The sequence below is a fragment of the Rousettus aegyptiacus genome, unplaced genomic scaffold (assembly GCF_014176215.1).
Source record: "Rousettus aegyptiacus isolate mRouAeg1 unplaced genomic scaffold, mRouAeg1.p scaffold_m13_p_5, whole genome shotgun sequence".
NCBI lineage: Eukaryota > Metazoa > Chordata > Mammalia > Chiroptera > Pteropodidae > Rousettus > Rousettus aegyptiacus.
In genome coordinates, this window is record NW_023416308.1 from 53,739,182 (window position 1) to 53,760,270 (window position 21,089).

A 21,089-nucleotide genomic window follows, 5' to 3' on the forward strand; every position below is an offset into this window, starting at 1 on the left:
AAAGCTAATGAACAGCAGAGTCTACATCCACTCCTGTTCCAAATACAATCCCCCCAAACAGGAAGATAGATGCATGAGGTAGAAGTTCCTGGAATCCAAAGGCATTAGTTCCCTTGGACCTGAGAGTTTCCAGATACTCAGAGTAGGGAGGCCCAAAGCCCTGGATGTTCAGGGCCTCTTTCTGTGGACAAAGAACAACTTCACTTTACCAGTCTGTATCCTCCTCAACTGCACCCTGATCTCTAGCCCCTTCTACTGTGCAGGGGGTGGGGGTGAGGCATATAAAAACAGCCTTGACGATTTATTGTACATTTCACCACATGGGCCCCTGACAACTAGAGCCCTGTGAGCTAGAAAAGACTGAATGTTTTCCCCCCTGATAAATGAACCTTGACTCAGCTAAGGTCATAGGGCCATGAGCTCAAAGGAAAGCTCAGAATCGAGTTCCTCTGCCATTGCGTTTTCCCGCTTTAGAGTGAAATTTTGACTAAGTAGAATCTGACCTTGGTTATTGTGAACTAAACACTTCTAACTCCAGCCCCTTATCCAAATCCCACTATCACCAAAGCACGAGGTATGTCTTGCGGGTGGATGAGCCAGTCACCTCTGGAAAAGTGGTGAGATTCTACCTCCTCCCACTTTGTCCCGCCACCTTGCTCTCTGCTCTCTTTCTGGTCTGACGTCTAGGGTTAAGTCCAAGGTGGTGGGAAGAGTTCTGGCCCACTGTCAAACTGGGCATGCTCAGTGGTGGAGCGCGTTTCGGCCTGACCTGAAGAGCTGGAATGCTCCTGCGGCTGCTGAAAGCTCAAGTGCGCGCAGTCCTGGGGCTGCAGCCGCTGTGGCCGGGGACCCAGCTGCTCCGCTCACCAGCCGGTGGACGCCGTGCTGCCCGCCCCCTGCAGCCTGCGCTGCAGCTGCTGGCCACCGGAGGGGGCGAACAAACGTCAACCTGTTGTTTGTCCCGTCACCATTTATCAACTCTAGCACCACAAGGAAGTGCGGCACCCACACGCGCTCAGAAAGTTCAGCATGCAGGAAGTTTGGGGAGAGCTCGGCAATTAGCGCAGCGGCCAGGGTAATCGCTGGGCGAGCGCAGGCGGCAGGAGCGAGGCGCGGCGTCGGTCCCGGGAGCCTCTCCCGGATTTTTCTTGGAGCGACGCTGTCCCTAGGTCGCTGATCCCAATGCACCGCCTCATCCTCGTCTACACTCTAGTCTGCGCAAACTTTTGCAGCTACCGGGACACTTCTGCAGCTCCGCAGAGCGCATCCATCAAAGCTTTGCGCAACTCCAACCTTAGGCGAGATGGTAAGAGACTCAGAGTTAGTTATTTATTTATTTATTTATTTATTTATTTATTTATTTATTTATTTATTTATTTATTACTTATTTATTTGTTTGTTTGTTTATAAAAATCACTTTTTTCTTGTCATTGCCCTCCACCTCCCCCCTTTCCCCCCTCCCCCATCTTTCATATGAACCCTGGTGAATGCATTGTGGTGGCGGGGGGCGGGAGAGGAGGAGGGGTTCGGGCCTGTTCTCAGTCCTGCGAGACCCCCTTTTTCCGGAATGGGATTGAGGGGTGTGAGACCTGTGCCGGAGGCGATCGAATGGGTCAGGTGGCTCATCTCTCTATACCCTAGAGAAGTCATTTTGGTATTCAGTAGTCATACCAGGACCACGGGGTTGCAGAAAGTTGCAGGCTGCGCCGCCCATCGGTCACGCTCTTAACCTTTTGGCCTTAAAACTAGGATAAATGGGGTATTTGTGATAGGTGGCAGGACTCAGGAGTGATATTGTCTGGGTGATATATTTTTATTTTTGTAGTGGGGGGAGAGAGAACAATGCGTTTTAGTGTCACAATCATGTCTGGAACAGAGTGACGACTTTTTCATATAATATTTATTTTGAGGAGATGGCCGTATGCAGCCTGTTGCCTTTTCCTCCCCAGAGTGACTTTTCCCTTTGAGGTCCTAAGTAGCCAGAAACTCAGGGTCTGAGAGTAAGGGTTTGGGGGTTTCATCTTCACCACAGGGAGATGGGGCTTCTGCTATTAGTTTCTTTACACAGAAGTCTTTTTTTGCAGTCTTTTTGCAACTGTTTGCAAAAAGCAAAGCTCTTTAAACAGCTATCCTAAGCAAGGTCCCAAGCAGACTTGTTTGTTTTCCTTTACTCTAGAGGACACCTGGGTCATTGGGTCCCAGAGACTTTAATTGAGTTTATTTACTTTCTGGGCCTCCACCAAAATCTGAAGTTGATTTATTCCTCAATTCTCAACTACAGCTGATGTTGCCAATACTTTGCAGCTGTTTCTGCTATCTACCTGAACTGACTCATAGGTCTTTTTTTCTTCATTAATATTGTTCTCTTCTTTGCTTGCTTAAAGTTCTAACACATCCCCTAAGGACATCACCACCATGCCGTTCTTAATATTTTCACTGTGTGAGCTGGCAACACTTGACTGTTTTCTGGTAAATTCATATTAGCCATCTTACTCCCTTGTTAGTTTTTCTCTTGATATTTCCTTAATTTAGATTTCACTGAAAGGCTTTTAAACTTTGAAACAAGCAACAAAAAAAACTTCACTATATTTTCTGATGACAAGTAGACTGTGGATTTCAGTGTGCTCACATCCTCTGAAGTGGTGTAGGTGTGTGGAGGGTACAGATGTAGAGTCAAACTCCTGGCCAGAAGATACCCCTATATGTCAAGTAATACTTTTTCACAGTGTTTTATGTAAAATATGATAGCAGTGCCTTTTTAATAACTCCAACTTAGTTAAAGCATAAAATTTTTTTATTAAACTTAAAAAAAAGTTTAGGCTTAAAACCAAACTTTCATAGTTTTGTTTTATTTATTAATGTCTCCATCAGGAACAGTGTTCTGGTTGAATTTTGAGATTTGTTAATGTTTGCCCTTTCAGCTGATGGAGTAAATGCCATTTATATTTTTCATGACTTCATAGCCATAATTTTGTAATCCTTAGCCTCCCAGTATCAGTTACAAGAAGTCAAGGACAGAATATGAAAAATATGGAATCATTGCCCGTTAACCAAGATTCTGACCAAAACCAAGTCATGCAACTCATAATACTTTTTTTTGGAATAGAATAATCTTATTTTACTTTTCACTGTTGAAACTCTGTACATCTATGTAGTCTATATGAGAACTGATTTATCTTATGAAAATTTTAAAACTACCTGGATTTATTTCTCCATATTTTAGCTAAAGTGGTTTTGCAATTTCTCTTAACATTAGTCACACACACATTTTGATCAATTCATACTGTTTGATACTTTTATCAATGTCAATCTCATTCTATAGACAACACTAGAAAAAGAGAAAAGGTAGTGAGATTAAAATAAAATACAGAGTTAAAAAATTTAATACTCATAATGGTTGTTTGGGGAATTTTCAATAAAACAGCTTATTCTTAAGTGTTATAGAGCATGCATTCTCAAAGAGAGACAATATTGCCCCAAAGGGGTCTTAGAAGGTGAATAAAATCTTAAATGTTACAATGATTTTTGATCCTCCAAAGGGCCAATACATACAAATGGATAAACAATATATCTGTAGTGTTAATATTTCATAGGGAGGGGACACGATTAGGGAAAAAAAAAAAGTCTAAAAAGGCCCCTTAAGTGGGCATTAACAATAATGAAAAAAAGGTTGAGAAACATTGCCATAGAGTTTTGGTGTGGGACTAAGAATAAAGGGTCTTTGTAAAGGTTTAGACATTGTCTGGAAAATCTTAATGGCAACAGTTGAGCTGACAAGAGAAAGCAGTAATTTATTAAATTAAACCCTTGTTCTGATTCCAGACATTTTCAACTTTTTCTCCCAAAATTCTCTAATGGCTCATTAAAGAAGACAACATTCTTGCTCTTTCGACTATCAGATTAAGATTGGATATAAGCTTGGGAAGGGCATGGACATGAACTATAAAAAGGGGAAAGGTAGAAGATAAAAATTTCCAAACATTAATTTAGGGTCTCTAGAAAATCAGACCCTCAGATTACAAATGATAAGAAATCACAACAAAAAATTAGACTTGGCCTTTGAATAAGGGTTTTAAAAACCATTACCTGATGATGGAACTATCTTTACACTTATATTCCATTGATTTCTCTATGTTGGCCCTGTTATCTGCTACCTAATGTTGGGGTTAAGAAAGGAATAAAGAGGGCAGGCATCCTGTTCTGGGCATGAGGCTTGTTGGATCCTGCCCAATTTGATACAAAAACAAACAAACAAACTTGTTTTTGATCTACCTTTGCTTAATAGCTCCAGATAACTGGAGCAGCTATGAAACGATGCAGAAATAAAAGGTTGATAAATAATAGTCGTATTCTACATAGTGTAGCAGACTGGTCTGCTGCTATCTCCTGGCCTTCCAGAACTCTTCATTACGTTATACATTTTGCCCTTGAACAATGTGGGCTTTAGGGTCATCAACCCCCTGTCAGTTAAAAGTCTGCATATTAGCTTTTAACTCCCCTAAAACTTATCTATTAAATGCCTACCATTGATCGGGAAGCCTTACCGATAAACAATATTTTTTATGATATATGTATTATGTACTCTATTCTTACAATAAAGTAAGCTAGAAAAAAGAAAATGTTATTTTAAAAATCATAATAAGGAAGAAAACACATTTATAGCATTATTGAAAAAAAAAACCTGCATATAAGTCAACCCACACAATTCAAAGGCATGTTGTTCAAGAGTTAACTGTATTCTTACTCTAAAAGGGATATCTATAGAGCTCTTCCAGATACCTACAGGATGGCTAAAGGTGACCCAGTGGAGGAGGGTGGTTGATTTTGGTCTCTGTATCTAAAAGGAATCTAGGTTCTACAGTTAAGAAGGATTAAAATTAGTTTGCAGTACTTAATAAATATTTATGCTTACATATGTATATTTATTATTCTTTCTCAAACCAATTTACTTTTGATATCTCTTCCTGATCCACCTCTTGGCACGGAGAAAAACTTCATTTGGCAGTAGCATCCACATATTCTTATTTTAGTGCCTATCCACTTGGTGCTTTTGTAATAATAACTGGCCACAACTGAGTGTGGATCAAGAAATATAAAGGTAGCAATTAACTGACAGTATGACTTACTTATTTTTAAATCAAACTAGGTAGAACATTCGGCAAAGGGGGTCAAGAACACAGAATCACTCTGCATTTTCTTTACCTATTGTTGTTTTCAGAAAGTGCAGGTGTTTGTAGTCAATGATTCTGAATTTAGTTCCGAACATATATATTTAGTTTTGTTTGGTTGTTTAATATGCCAGTACTTGAATCATCTATTATATTATCATTATCTAGTGACAGGCCTGCAATTTTAGTAATTGTGATCTTAGATTTTTAAGTAGTCAAGCTCGTTTCTTAAATAACATTGGTTTCTATTGTCCTCATTGATAACATACAACACATTGACTTTAGTGCAAAGATCAGAGTTTTAAGGGTAGGCGACAAAATAGAGAACGATATTAACAAATTAAAGGGTCATAAAGCTAAGAAGCAGATTAGTGTCCAAATCATATGTTCTTCTCTGTTTATATTTCTTTTCAAACCTAAGGGCATTAAAACCTCATAATTTTATAGAGCATAGCGGTGATTGCATATTTTATATGAAACATAACTTTGACTTGCTACAGTAGGTTATATTACTTATTAGAGGTTCTTTTAAAGAGGCTGGTTTAGCCAGGTGTCCACATATCATGTAATGGAAGATGCCACTAGGTTGTGAGTGCTGTGTTCATTGAATGACTAATTTTTGTCTACAGGATTTTCGGTAAATGAAAGCAAAACTGTTTCAGAACAATAGGTTCAAACAATGGAGCAATGTCCCCAAGAGTTACTGATCACTAATGACTAGCTATAAGCATGCTGTCTCATGAGACTCTTAGGCATATGTGGTCTCAGATAATCTCATCATTCTGAGTCTGGAAGGATATGCATATTTGTGTCATCATCCTTGAGAGTTGAGTCAAAATGTAAAATCATCTTCCTCCTGGAACTTACTCTTGAACTTTCTTTGGTGTAATGATCAGATCAGAATAAGAAGGCACTTTCTAAACACCTTAATAAAATTCTTCCTTGTATTAAGATAAGAACATCTTTTAAGCAAACCAGATATAGGATGTTTCTAACTCTTCTATGCTATGTTATTTTGGTAATGCGTTGATCTTCACAAAGGCTCAAGGTGGCTTTAGGGTGGAGACGAGCTACCATTTGCACTACCTGATCTCTTTTAAGGTTATTTCTTTTCGAGTCTTTCTTTACTTGATCTGGACTGTCCTCTAAAGATGAAAGGACAAATAGTTATTTATCCTGAGCTCTGCTGCTGACCCCTGCTGTATGTATTATTCATTTGTTCAATTATTTATTGCATCTCTAATATCTGCCATTTTCTGTGCTAGATGCTCAGTTATCAAGCACATTATGAGAGAAATCTACATAGTCCCTGCCTTTTTAGAGCCTACAGTCTAGTGGGCAATATGGAAAAAAAAGTACTTAGTTTCAGTATATTGTACTTGTTTTTTAGATGCATTCTGGAGAGTCCCAAAATTCTCCAAAAGTGCCATATAGGTCGGCACAGATGTCTTGGGAAGGCTTAAGTGTGCAGCTCCATGTTCTCCACCCCTTCTTCAACAGAATAATTCCATGTATATCCACATTTATGTTTCACATATTCGAATTCATCATGAGATTCTTATTTGAAAAAAAAAATACATCTTGCCATTTAAAAACTGTGAAAGCACTGTGTAGTGTGTTAGGTCTTTTCATGAAGGAAATGAACAGGGAGATGGGAATTTACAGGTAGTACCTAATATAGTTTTACGGATTGGGGAAGGTTTCCTAGAGGAAGTGATGTCTAAACTGGGACTAAAGGGCGAGTAGGAGTTAAAATGCTGGTTGCAGTGAGGAAGGAGTGGGGAGTTTCCTATTGCAGGGAACAGCACTTGCCAAGGTTTGGAGATGAGAATCCATAGTTAAGCAAGTGTCCACTAGCGAAAGGCCCGGGAAGTAATGTTAGGGATTTCGGTAGTCATGCCAAGGGCAATGGGAAGCCAGTGAAAGAGAAAGATGTGGCCTGTTCTGTGTTTGACTACTGAGTGCTAGTGCTTCTGAGAAGTCAGCCTGGCCAGTGCTGTGATAGAGACCAATCTTTCTACACTGCCACTGCCTATGGGACACAGACACAGAATTATGTCATTTTTAATGTGATAGTGGAAGACACGCCTGACTTTCCTAGTCTAAAATCTTTAAATTTAGATGCCCAGTGCTTTGGGGCATCACTGAAGTCCCCTCACCCTGGAAGCCCCTCTACATCTCAGCACACTAGATTTGGAAATTGTGTACTTTATCTGAGTGTTTTTAGGGTGATGTAAATCATGAAAGTAGCCCATCTAGCGTTTGGCAATGTTTTAAGTTATTTCAAACTTTTACATTTCAGAATTAATGCAATATAAAGGGGAGCATTTTTCCATTAACTCTTGTGAGAAAGATAGTTTCAACAAAAAGCTACAGAGGGATAATATATAACAGCAAAAAGAAAATTATCCAAGACCAATGCTATAGCAAAAATATTCTACCTCCCACTACAGTATTTCAGGACCAAATAAAGGAATAAGCCCATGAAACACTACCATATACGAGTGCACAGACAGGAAAAGACATTTTCTTTGGAGGGTTATTTTTTCAGAACAGGAATGAAGCAAATTTTGTTTCTTACAAACGTTGATGATTCATAAAACAATATCTTTTCTCTGCTCTTCACCTTGATATGTGGACATCAGTTATATTAGCTTTAATATTAATAGGTTAATACTGTGTTTTCTTGTGATTTGTGCCATGTACAGATTATTGGGTTTCGTATAATTGGGAGACAGGTCTGTGAAAGTGCCATAGCACAGGCACATAGCTGTTTTTCATTGCAAGCAGCGATCCTTTCTGACTTTAGGTTTTTTACTTAAGTATTTTTTTTGTAGAATGTATGTGAAGACATAGCTTTAGATGCAGTGCTTTGCCTATAAAAATGAGCTAAGCATGATTCAAAACTTCGTGTATTAGGAGTCTTGATTTTTGAAATTTGAAATCCAGCATGCCTTCTTCGTATGAAGGAGCCCAGTGACAGTTGCTGGGTGTGAACCGTGAGAATGGGATAAATATGCTGTCAGCTTTAAACAAGTCATTTCAGACCTAATTGTGAGAAGCTGCTGACAAGTTTTCCGTTTCACTAAAACATTTAATAAGCAATATAGCAACGGCCTACTTTTATAGCTATTCAGCAACCTCAGCTATGTAAAAAGCAACCAAATGAACTAATAAATATGCAACGAATTCACTTAAAAGCCCAAATCAGTGTCACGAAGTTTGTAAATGAATTCATAAAGTTCATGTGGTAGACATTAAAAGAACATTTGCCTTTACTCTCCATGTAATTCCATCCCATTTGTTTATGTGGTTTCCATACCCACAGCAGAATAGGAACATGCTGTTAGGTTAAAGAAAGGACTGACTCAAGTTATCACAGTATTAGCATTGAGAAGTGACAGCTTGTAGCTTTCCTGCCTCCTCTTATATTTTCAGGCTTTGAAAAGCATTTGTAAGACCTAAGCAAGCACAGCTGGCATAAGCTTCATGTTGAATACAGTGAAAATAGTTCCAGTCTGCAGTGAACTGAATGTTTGTGTTCCCCCAAATTATATATTAAAATTCATAACCCCCAATGTGATGACATTAGGAAGTGGAGCCTTTGGGAATTTATTAGGTCATGAGGGTAGAGTCCTCATGAATGGGATTAGTGCCCTTGCAAGGGAGACACAAGAGAGATCTCTTACTCCTCCTGCCATATAAGGATACAGCCAAAAGACATGGACTAAGACACAACATATCTCCCTGTGTCATCAGAGAATTATTATATTGCAACCCAGTAAAGTTGTTGATTTTTTAAATGATGCCATTGATTCATAAAGGAAAGCTTGGATAATATGTTCGATAGGTTTACCAGGATCATAAACTAGAAGTGGTATTAGCTTAAGTGTATATGGATTTCAATCAGAAAATTTACAGTGCTCACTTTGACAACCTTGCAAAAAAGAAGAGTTGTAGCCTGGATGATAATAAATTGTCATGATCATTCTTTTAGTGATAATAAATTTCTGTTAGAGGGAAATGAGCAGGAATTTCTATTCGTATTTTATATTAGACACTTCTTGTTTTAGAATTCTTAATAATTTGAACGAAGATGTGGAAAATACATCTATAAAATATGCATATTTTAGCTGGAAAAAATAATTAATAGATTGGATTAGATGCCAAAATGAGCTGACTTTTTCTGTAAAGGGCCAAATAGAAAATATTTTAGGCTTTTCAGGCCATAAGTTCTCTGTTGCAAAAACTAAATTCTGCCATTGTAGCAGGAAAGCAGCTATAGAAATTACAAAAATGAATGGGTGTGGCTGTGTTCCAATAAAAATTATTTACAAAAGTAGGCAATGGACCTGTAGACTGTAGTTTGATGATTACTGAATTAGAGAATTCACATGCTGTTAAGTTGAAATGATGGGCCTATCACATCAAAATGAAATTCAACAGACATAAATGCAAAATCTGGCTCTTTGGCTAGACAATAAAAGCAACTACATAATTGTAAAATGGAATAACTTGAATTAACATCAACATGTGCAATGATAGATTGATTATATGACAGATGATAGATGTTAGATAGCTAGATAGCTAGATGATAGATAGATGATAGATAGATGGTCTATGTGTGTATCTATCTTAATCTGCTAAATGGTTTATTTGAACGCAGCTTATTCTTCAAAAAGTGGTATAGTTGCTAAACTACAATAACATTAGCAATGTAAACCTAGTATTAGTATTAATAACTATGTCAGGATCAGAGAGTCAACGGTGCTCTTGTAAGTCAGTCGTATACGTGGCTGTTGTGCTCTTGATCTCTCTCTTGTGCATGATTCCACCTCCTTCTGATTACCTAACCCTGTGACCTGAACCTACAGAATTTACTATGTACTCTCATATATTTATTTTTATTGACTCCATCCTTTCACCCAATATGTATGTTCAAGTTTCTTTGGATCCTTCCATAACATATACAAGGTGCTTTACTGTTTCTCTTCAGTTTATCACCATGTAAACTTATTCGGCCTCACTATGGTTCATTGTCCCCCCTTCCTCATTTCTTTACCCTTTTCATTTTAAAGTCATCCTCACTGCTTCACTGAACTGCCCTGGGTGAGGTCACTATGATTTATAGCCTTTTCTGTAATCGGCAGCTCTTCCCTTGAAACGTTCTCTTCCTTTGGCTTGACGCTGTCCTTCCTTGGCCTTAACTACCCTCCCTACATGACATGTTTGAAATGGTGACAGAAATAAAGCCAGAACTAAGAAATTATTTTATGTTCTTCAGAGAAGCAAGATTAGAGAAGGCCTTAAAAAGTATATTTTATGTTCTGTTCTCTCCCTGTAGCCATTATGAATGGTGAAAGAAGCAGGAAAGATCTTAAAATGTAAGGAAGATCTTGTGATTATAAAAAGAAAGAATGAAGATAAATTATGTCATTGTACAACCCATCAAGTTCTATGATTACAACATTTTTGGAGTAAATATGTATATATATATATATGTATATATATATAAACTTATATTTAAAATAATAGAAGGATATTTATAACTATAGAAATATGACATTGAACATGCACATACATTTTTGTCCTTATATCACTGAGTACTCTTTAAGTTATTTTTCCTCTCCATGGCTGGGTCTTAATCTTCCTGTCTGCCCTATAAATACTGGTATGTTTTTTAAGGCTCTGACCTTATCCTTATCTTCCCATGTTACCATTAATACTCTCTAGAGGACCTTGATTTTGTCAAAAGGATCACTTGCTCCTTGTGTGCTAACATCCTGTAAATGTACATTTACTGCCTCTGCTTCTTTATTAAGCTCTCCACCTGTCTTTTTACTTCACTACTTGAGGTCTACAATGGGTAATCCCCCTGGCATTTATACGAAACTTCAATTCAGTAAGCCTCAGAGTAAAAAAATAATTATTTTTTAAAAACATTAGGATATTCATCCCACAGAGAATTCCTAAACTGTTGTTCTTCCAGACACATCATAATTGTTTTTGATATCACATTTTAGACACAGGAATTACACCTCTCTGTGTAGCCTTTCCTGACTTCCTTCCCACGATTTAGAACTGACTACTTTATTTTCCCATATTTCCATCATAAAGTTTATTATGGTATTTATTTACCTATCTGACATATTCAGATGTGAGCATACTCTCTGTATTTAATACAGGCAAGCAGCCTCATTATCCACTTTATTGCCTGGCACATAGGAGAAGTTCAATAAGATTTGAAGAATCAGTAAATCAACCAATCAATGTCTTCTTTTTATAACTGATCATTGAGCCACATAAGCCCTCTCACTATCGGATTGTAAATGAATGGGAGAAAGGATGCTTAAACTCTTAATCTAGGGTAACTGTTAGGTTTCTGTTAATTGTCTGGAAGGCTTTTTATATTGTTGAATAGAATAGGGAATAGAAGAGGAAGAGCACCTAAGGGAAGCTCATGGAAATAGAACATTTATTTGTGGACACTTGAGCTTTAGGAACTTGTGCAGTATTCATATGGATGAAATCTAGAGACAGGGAGGCAAGAAAGAAGCACTTATTTACATGAAATATGTGCACCATGAACAGAAAGTATTCAGCTATGTATTATAATGTTTTAAAGTAAATGTTGTTTATGATCGTGGGTATGTATGATAATACCTGCTATTTCTTGAGTACCTATAACATAGCCATTATAAACAGTGGCTTGGTGTAAAGAGTTGGTTATTTTTCTAGAAGACTTTGTTGAGAGTGCCAAGATCATATGTACCTTTAAACTACTGTCTTAGGCATAAGCATGGCATTTGGGGGCGGGGATGAATTTTGAACTAATATCAATGAAACGCTGAGAATTTTCAACTGGCTTACCTCTACCACCACCCTGCAAAAAGTTCCATACGTACTCTGACTAGAATGAATCCTTTTTTTCATACCTTTCATTGCTGGTTTTAGTATTTGAGTACTTTTACATGAAATTTCCACTACTTAATGGAAGTTCAAAAGAAAGAAGTAAAAATAAGGATTAGAAAACAATTCTTAAGATTCAATCTGGATGATTAAGTATAGAGGACTAAGGAAAGATTAATGCATCTCTCTTCTGTTTAAGACTGACATATAGAGAGAACATGTTCACACCATATATTATTTTACTGAGGATTAAACAGGAGAGTTTCTATTGAATGGAACAAAAAAGTGTACATTTCCTATGAAAACAAAAAGTCCACTGACAAAGTTGCTAAACATAGAATTACAGGATTTTTAGACAGTTGTCAATTTTAAAAAGGAAAATGGAGTGAGAGCTATTTGAAATTTAAGTCCAGTGTATGAGGAGATTATTTAAATACCCCTGGAAGAGCCAGTGTGGCTTTATATTGTTTTGATTCAGTTCTTTAGTTTATTAAAGTTTAGTGTAATTTTCACCAAACCCAATTCCAATAAACAGAAACGCTATGCATTCTTGCAGAAACTATTTACTGAGTACTTACTGTGCCAAGGTCTGGATGAAGCACTGAGGCAGGAACAGCTAAGCTTAAGGCACAGTCTCTACCCCGATAAAGCTTATACCTTGGCCGAAGAGATGCAATGTGTATGTAAACCCGAGGAGATGGCAGGTGGTATCATCTGAGTCCCGCCATTAGGTTACTTCATTTTATTTTTAAACTCTATTATGTTGACCAAATTATAATTACAAATCATCTATCTTAATATACAGTTCAGAAAAAAATGATATTGGTTAAGCTATTGTTGAGCACAATATTATTTGAAGACTAAAAGACTAATCTCTTATTAGTTATTACTATAATCATATTAATTAAAATGAGAAGGAATGTAAATTTTAATTGTGGAATTGTGAGTCACTTTCTTGGTTTCCTCTTTTGTGTGTTCAGATATTAAGCTAAATATTCCTGAAACACAAAAGCAAATATGCAGGCTTATTTACTTGCCCAATATGCCTTAACTTTTTAATATGTGATATGCAATATGATTATTTGATCACTGGATAGCAGTAGAAAAAAGACAGGTTTATGCATTATATTTTTTTTACTCCCCCTCTTGGTTGGGAATATAATTAATCTAGGGAAATTTCATATTTTCCAAATATATTAAAAATTTTTAAGAATAATGGTGATCTTTCACTAATATACAACTATTCTTATCTTTATGATCTCAAATTTTAGATATAACTAAAATTTGTTGAATAATTTACATGACTACTTTATTGCTCTGTATCATTTACACATCTAGTTTGTTGTGTTCATGTAAAAAAATTGTTAAAATTTGATTTAAAAAACTGGCTAGTTGAAAATTATTTTCTGAGCAACAATTGCATGTGCATGGCCACTGGCTGACAAATTTCCTTTCAACACACGACGAGCTAGTTGGCCACTCTGGACTTGCCAAAAGTCCCTGGGGACTCCTTATTACTTGCCAAGTGAATGGGTTTATCAAAAGTAAGTTTTGGAGGGGGGGGGGGGGGGAGAAAAGCATTATTATAATATTAGAAGTGAGAAATCATCTTCTCAGAATATTGCAGTATCTGAAATTTTTAGGTGACATGAGGCAGATTGGTGAGCACATAAAAAAGTGGGAACATGAAATAGGCAACTCACTATCAAGATGCAAAATGAGTGCGCATTAGACACGGAACTCCTACATAAAAAATTTGGCTGTGCTCATCCAGCTTTAATAAAAGTTACAAAGTGATATATATAAAAATGACTATTTTTAGTGAATTTTTTAATGAAGATTGAAAATCTCTTTATTGAGGCCTAACTTAGGATGAGTAATGGCCCTCAAAGATTTTCTATCCTAATTCTGGCACCTCTAAATATAATCTTATATGGTAAATATTTTGCAAGTGTGATTCAGCTAAAGATATTGAGATGGGGAGATTATCTTGGATGATGTGAGTGGGCCCTGATACAATCACAAGTGTCTTTATAGGAGAGAGACCAAGGGAGATTTGACCACAGAGGCAGAGATTTGAGTGATGTGTCCAAAAGCCAAGGAATGCCAGCAGCCACTACAAACTGGAAGATGCAAGGAATGGATTCTCCTCTAGGTCATCCAGAGGGAGCATGACACAGCCTACAACATGATTTTGGTTTATGGAATTGATTTCAGACTTCTGGCCTCCAGCACTGTAAGAGAATAATGTATGTTGTTTTAAATCAGTAAGTTTGTGGTGATTTGTTACAGCACCTACAGAAAACTAACAAAGGGTTTTTGATATGAAACATGAAATGGCCTAGTTTGTTGAACACAATTTTCTAACCATTTATAAAATTTAATTGGCCAGTAAATCTACATTGATAGTTTAATGGTGCATTTAGATCTCTGAGAATTTTCTAGTAAGACAAGCTTTACATCAGAATATTTAGAAAATTCTGACTCCAAATCTTATCTGTGTTTCAGATAAGATTAATTCCTGACATGTTGAAAAGGGCAATGATACTATTTCATTATATTTTTACTGATTCTGAAAAGTTTCCCTTAACCCAAATATGTCATTTATGCACTTGTTGGCTAATACATTTATTCATTTGTTTATTTCACAAATTTTTGTTCTGAGTCCACTGTGTATCAGTTTCCATATCAGGTTCTGGAGCGAAAGTTTAAAATGATATGATAATATTTTGCTGATTGAGCATGTGATAATTATGCTATAATAGCGACCATCCATAGAGTAATTACTAGTGTGGAGAGTATGCTGATGTAATATGAAATGTGTTAATGCAATGATGATACTATATATTAGGTGATGGAACATAGAAGAGATATATCTAGATGAAATATTTACAAATATTAGGATTATTGGAAATTAGAGTAGGACAGAATCAAAGTCTAGTTGAATCAAAGTCTAGTTGAAATTGGAGTAAGACAGAATCAAAGTCTAGTTGAATTTCTAGGTCCAGTTCCCTTAGTTGAATTGAACCCAACCTTGCTGCTCCAGTCCATCATTATCCAATAGAGATATAATGCAAGCAAATGTTATTTTAAAATTTTTAGTAGCTACATAAAAAAATAAAAAGAATAGCATGAAAATAATTTTAACAATATATTTTATTGAACCCAATCTGTATCCAAGTTATTATTTTAATGTTTAGTAAATATTTTTAAAACTGAGATTAACAAAATTTTTTATCATATTGAGTCTCTAAAATATGTTATGCATTTTGTATTTACTTACAACACATCCTGTTACAGACTAGCGACATTTCAAGTATTTAATAACCACATGTGGCTAGTCATTACCGATTTGGACTGCACGATATCTTAAAATCATTTATTTAGACCTGCACAAGTTCTCATTGGTCATTTTCCAATGTAAAAAATAATTATATAATTTTTAAAACTATTTCTCTAGTTCTTTGTTGCAATGCATTGAAATTGAGAGTCATTTTTTAGGGGGATTAATAGTCCAGCATGGAAAAGTTTTATGCAGTTTATATTTTGTTTTCTTGTTATATCAACATTGATACAGTTGATGTATCTGGTTACTTTCATGTATTCCTTTTTTTTTAAAAAAAAAAATATCATAGTCATCTATTAAACTAGCAGTCAGCCAGGCTACTCAGTTTATATGCCAGGTGCAAAATTTCTGATATTTGAGAAGCATCTTATGAAAACAGCAGCTGGCACTTCATTTCTCTGCCATGGATAGAAAAAAGCTGTATTTAACCAGCATTGGTTTTTCTTCTAATTTACAGCTTAATTTGACTTCAGTAATGATAATGTTCTCTTTTATCACTTGACCATTTTTTAAAATTACTCTTTCTGGATGATCAGGAAAAGATTTGTGAAAAACAAAATTCTGCTGTGTGTGGGGAATTTAACCTATATTTGGTACAGATTTTTATTAAATTACTCATATCTCCTTGAATATAGAGGCCTTGGACAGCAAAATTTTGGAGCATGCATTTTTAGGAAAATTAAATGCTATGAAAACTGTTGTTTTGCATTTTGATATCCCAGATCTACCACTAACCCTGTGCCCTGAATTTATTACAGGTATATAAGTCATTCCTGCTTTTACTAAGTGACATATTTCTGCCGGGCTTTTAGTTGGTTGTTCATCGGCATGGTCTTTTAATTTGCTTATACATTTGGGCAAGCCAAAACATTCTGTTAAGTAAAATGTCTTGTAAGGGTATCCTCTTTCCCCTTAACTGACTTTAGGAACATTTCATTGCATTATGTTCCTGTGAGAGGCCCATATGTAATGATGCCCTGTAAAACTTTCATTGCTGTAAAATTTATTCTTTTAGTGGAAGGCTCAACCTGAGTTGCTCATTTTGATATCTCATCTCAGGGAGAACCTCAGCACAGTGTACCTAATTTTCAAAACAAACACCCAAGATTAGAAAGGCCTGTTCTAAGGAAAGAACTGCTTTATGAGCTCAGAATCTCTTCAACAGCTTCGTAAGTGTCAAGACATTCTAGAGTATTTAGAATATTCAGAACTGCGTAAGCATCAGACCCCACAAAATTTGGCTCATTCCCTGGTATTAAGGTGCACATCTTGTCATTGGAATTTAGCTCTGAAGATAAGTGAAAATATCCTCTACCAGATGAACAAATTAATGCAGCAGGAGATCTGTTACCCCAAGAGCTGGGTTAGCCATACAGATTAGTCCTAATTTAAAACATTCTGATGCCCTCAGGGACTGTAGTGCTCTTGGGTTACTTCCCTGGTACGCATTTCTGCTTCCACCACTGAGACGTATGTATTTCAAGAATCTGTTGTATTTTGTTCCCTGTTGTACATGTTCATGTAATTACATAATTTAAGTATTATGCAACACGAGAAAACATGAGTGTAAAAAGAGAGTTTTGTTTCCGAAATATTTAATTGAACACTTATCCAAGCTTTGATAGTGAGTTGTTAAAAAACATGTTGAGTCAGGTATAAGTGAGATAGCTGAAAGTGAAATAAATCTAAAGAATGCGAAGGGCTGCATGTATAAATGGCTTCACATGTGTCTTTAAGTTTTCTTTACTTTCAAGACAGAGAAGTTGGAAATTAAGGAGAAGTTATGGACATGGCTTATGCAAGAAAGTTTACAAAGAATTTTATTAGTATGAGACATTCTCAAAGATCTTTATGCTTCTTCAGAACTTGGTCACAAAAATGCATCTATATATTTTAAGCTAAACTAGTATGTAAAACTGGCATTTTAAATTGATCAGTTTAGTACTGTTTTAACGATGTCGTACAAGAGCTTCCATTGTGTGTATAGAAAAAAATGTCTTAAAGAGACACATGTACTCTATAATAGAGCATCTAATTTAGACCAACAAAGGTTAATGAAGTTCATTAACATGAGAAGAAAATCTAACCTGATGAGACGGTGCATGGAATAATGATTAAGGGTAACAAGACCTCAACTGAAATCCTGCTCCTACTGCTTCCTAGCTATATATTCTTAGGAAATTACTCAACACCTCTCCAGCCTCAGAGATTAAAAGCAAAGCAAAGCAAAACAAAACAAAACAACAACAACAAAAGAAAAACACCTACATTATAAAGTGAATGTGAATATTAAATAGTTCCTATATATAAAGCTCTTATACTAATGCTCAGAAACGGCACTTAATAAGTGATAAAGCATTTAGATATTTGCTTTAAGTTGTTTATTGTTTTTTTTTTTAAGTTTCAACATTTTTTGAGAGTATACCTTAAACCAGCAGTCCTCAACCTTTTTGACATCAGGGATGGGGGCTCCTATGAGAATCTAATGCCCGATGGTCTGAGGTAGAGCTCAGGCAATGATGATAGCGCTGGGGAGCGGCTGCAAATACATATGAAGCTTTGCTCACTCACCCGACACTCACCTCCTTCTGTGCAGCCTGGTTCCTAATAGGCCGTGGACTGGTTCCTGTCCACAGCTCGGGAGTTGGGGACCACTGCTTTAAATGATAAATGTTGTACCTTACTGTAAGTAGTAGTAATGGCTATGTCTAAAGTATGTTTATGTGATGACTTCATAGACTCATTAAATTTTAGCACCTGAAGGCTTCTTTGTCTGGGCCACCTTTTTGCTTTTTGGTTGATGACATCATGGCACAGAGAAGTGCCTAAAGTCACACAGTGGATCATGACAGGGTTGAGATTCAAGTACAGGTGTTCTGCCTATCATCTGTTGTTCTTACCAGAGTATCACAGATGACTCTTGTCTATTGTTAGGAATGACAGTTGCCAATCTCAGTAAAGAAGTTATAAGAATAAAAGAAAGTGGTTTCATCAACACTTTATTGGGTTCTATCATCAATATGTCTACCTTTTCATGCCAAAGTTGTGTGGAATTTGGGGTTTTTTATGGTAAATATAATGGCTATATTTGCTTTTAGTATTTTGAACTAAAAAGTAGTGATAAGAATTGAGAATTTGTGGTTCTTTTTTGGGTTGCTATTTTTTATTTTATTTATAATCTTAACTTTCAGTGTTTAGCTGACTAGAGTATAGTCAAGCCAAAGTTGTAGATCAAACCAGTGTGCAGCCTGTTCAGGAGAGGCTTGACTCTTTAGCAACCTGTTTTCTGTATATAAAAACATGCACCTAAATGAAGTTGGAAGTTAAGATAAAAGTCTATTTCTGAGTTGCCAGTCAAAGCTTTCTTTAAAGTCTAAAAGCAATATGCTTGCAAATATAAACTAGTCTTAAGAAGCAAGACAGAAACTTAAGCTGCCTTAAATAATCTTAAAGGGATTTGAAAAGTGGACAAATCAGTTTTATAATGTAACCAAAGAAAAAAATGCAAATTCTTTCCGGTTTTTAAGCAGCACTTTGGGAGTGAGTTTGGATTCATCAGTCATTTACTGAATATCTACTATGTACCAGGCACTTGACCTGCAAGAGACTGTAGTAAGAGAGACGTGATTCTCCGCTGCCATAGCCCATTTGGTGGGGAGACTTTTGAGACCAGTAGATTACATGCACGGAAGTAAAGGTTGTGAGCTGAACATGCTGGAAGGAATACCAAGGCAGGGCTTCCAATCTCAAGCCTGGTGGAGGGGGCTCCCCAAGACCTCTTCCACAAAGAGCATTGATTTGCCATAAATGTAAATGATGCCTCCAAAGATAGATAGAAATGGATAGATAGATAGATAGATAGGTATATAGATAATAGATATAGGTTAAATCTAACCTTTAAACTCCAATCGGCTGCCAGATTTTCATGGTGGCCAAAATCAAATAAGTCCAAGAGGGAGAAGGTTTCCTATTTACTCTACAAATATTCACTCGAGAACTCTAATTCATGTTTGCTCCCCTCCAGCATGTTCAGAAAAGTGTAGGCTAAAACAGACATTGGTTTTAGTATAATTCTATTATCTAATAAGTGATTTTCTAAAATAGCCCCAGCAAACAATTCCTGATCTGGAGGTATTCTTTATACCAAGAGGAAGTTACAGCTTCCTGTTCAAAAAAAAAAAAAAAAAAAAAAAAATTACATTTAAAAATACAGCAGACCTTTCAAAACAGCATGTTTAGGGGAGAAAGCAATTCATTTTCCTTACAAAATATTAATGAGAATAAAAGCCTATTCTTTAAATAAGCACTATAAAGAAAAACTCCCTAAAAATGAAGCCATCATCCTTCAGGAAGCTGATCTCAGTACCAGGGAGGAAGCCTGAGGCACATTGCTTTCAGGGAGCAGCTCTCTTCCCTGGAGCATTCCTTATAGTTACAGAAATGATTTCCTGGCCTTACTTGGGACATCCTGGGAGCAGGTTCTGAAACTGTAAGGGAGGTGTGATACCGAGGTCTCTGTTGCTTATTCATGCATCATTCTGTTGAATTCCACAGAAGGAATTGGCCATACTGGGGTGACTTATGAACAGTCTGCATATTCTGGAGAAATTTAGAGGAATACTAATCACTTTCTGGAAACTTCTCCCTTGTTCTAGTCACAAAAAATTCTTAGGGCTTGAGACTTTTCTAAAGTGTGATCAATCACATCTCCAACTCTCGTTTAACTACATCAAGAACTTGGGCACTTGGTGACAAGAGAACTCACAGAAGACTTAAGTACTCATGGATTGATATGACAAATATTTACTGAGTATATGTTACTAGTTAGGCTTAAAAACCTATTAGATTATTGAGTGATATATTATGTGTGTATTCACACATATACACCTATACCCAGATGCATGATAATATTTTACATGTATATATTTAGGTACACATACATATACACTTATTTATATGTTCAGATATATCATATGTTACACATATTATAAATATGCTCATACAACATAAAAATATATGTGGTATTATCAATGTGGTAGTGTTAACATGGTGAATGTTAAAATATGATACTGGAACAATTCTAACTAGGATGAGTCACCAAACCCAGAGAGTCAAGAATCCTTTTATGGAACTGAAAATGACATTTAAACTAGACTACGAACATGTTATATTAGTTTCCTAGGGCTACTGTATCAAATTACCACAACCTTGGTGTCTTAGAACAACAGAAATTTATTCTGTCATGGTGCTGGAGGTCTTAAGTGCACAACTGAGATGTCATCAAGGCCACACGGGCCACAGAGGCTGTAGGGCAGAATCCGTTCCACACCTCCTATTGGCTGTTGGCTTTCCTTGGTTTTGGCTGCATCAGTCCACTCTCTGTCTGCCTGGTCACATTGCCTTCCCCTTATCTGTGTGTCTAATATCCCTTGGCTCCATTTTATAAAGATACTTGAGATTTTATGTAGGACTCATGTAGATAATCCACGATAAGCTCCTCTTCTCAAGGTTTCAAACTTATTTACATTTTTTTCTTTTGCTATATTAGGTAATATTCACAAGTTTCACTGTAGACATGTCTTTTCGGGGTCACCGTTCAATCCACTACAAATAAGAACCTTTTTAAAAGTTGAATTTGGGGAGAGAATTGCAGGCCGAGAATCTAG

General features: G+C 36.5%; 1 protein-coding gene across 2 annotated transcripts in view; it reads left to right on the forward strand.

Annotated features, from left to right (window-relative positions):
- The first annotated feature begins 973 nt into the window (after positions 1-973).
- Positions 974-21,089, forward strand: part of PDGFD (platelet derived growth factor D) — a 216,348-nt gene continuing 196,232 nt past the window's right edge. The window contains exon 1 of one of the 2 annotated variants that reach the window (XM_016163672.2): positions 974-1,306. In XM_016163672.2, the coding sequence (XP_016019158.2) occupies positions 1,183-1,306 (124 nt within the window). In that variant the 5' untranslated portion in view covers positions 974-1,182. The remainder of the gene's footprint in view (positions 1,307-21,089) is intronic. The other variant, XM_016163671.2, reaches the window with a different exon arrangement.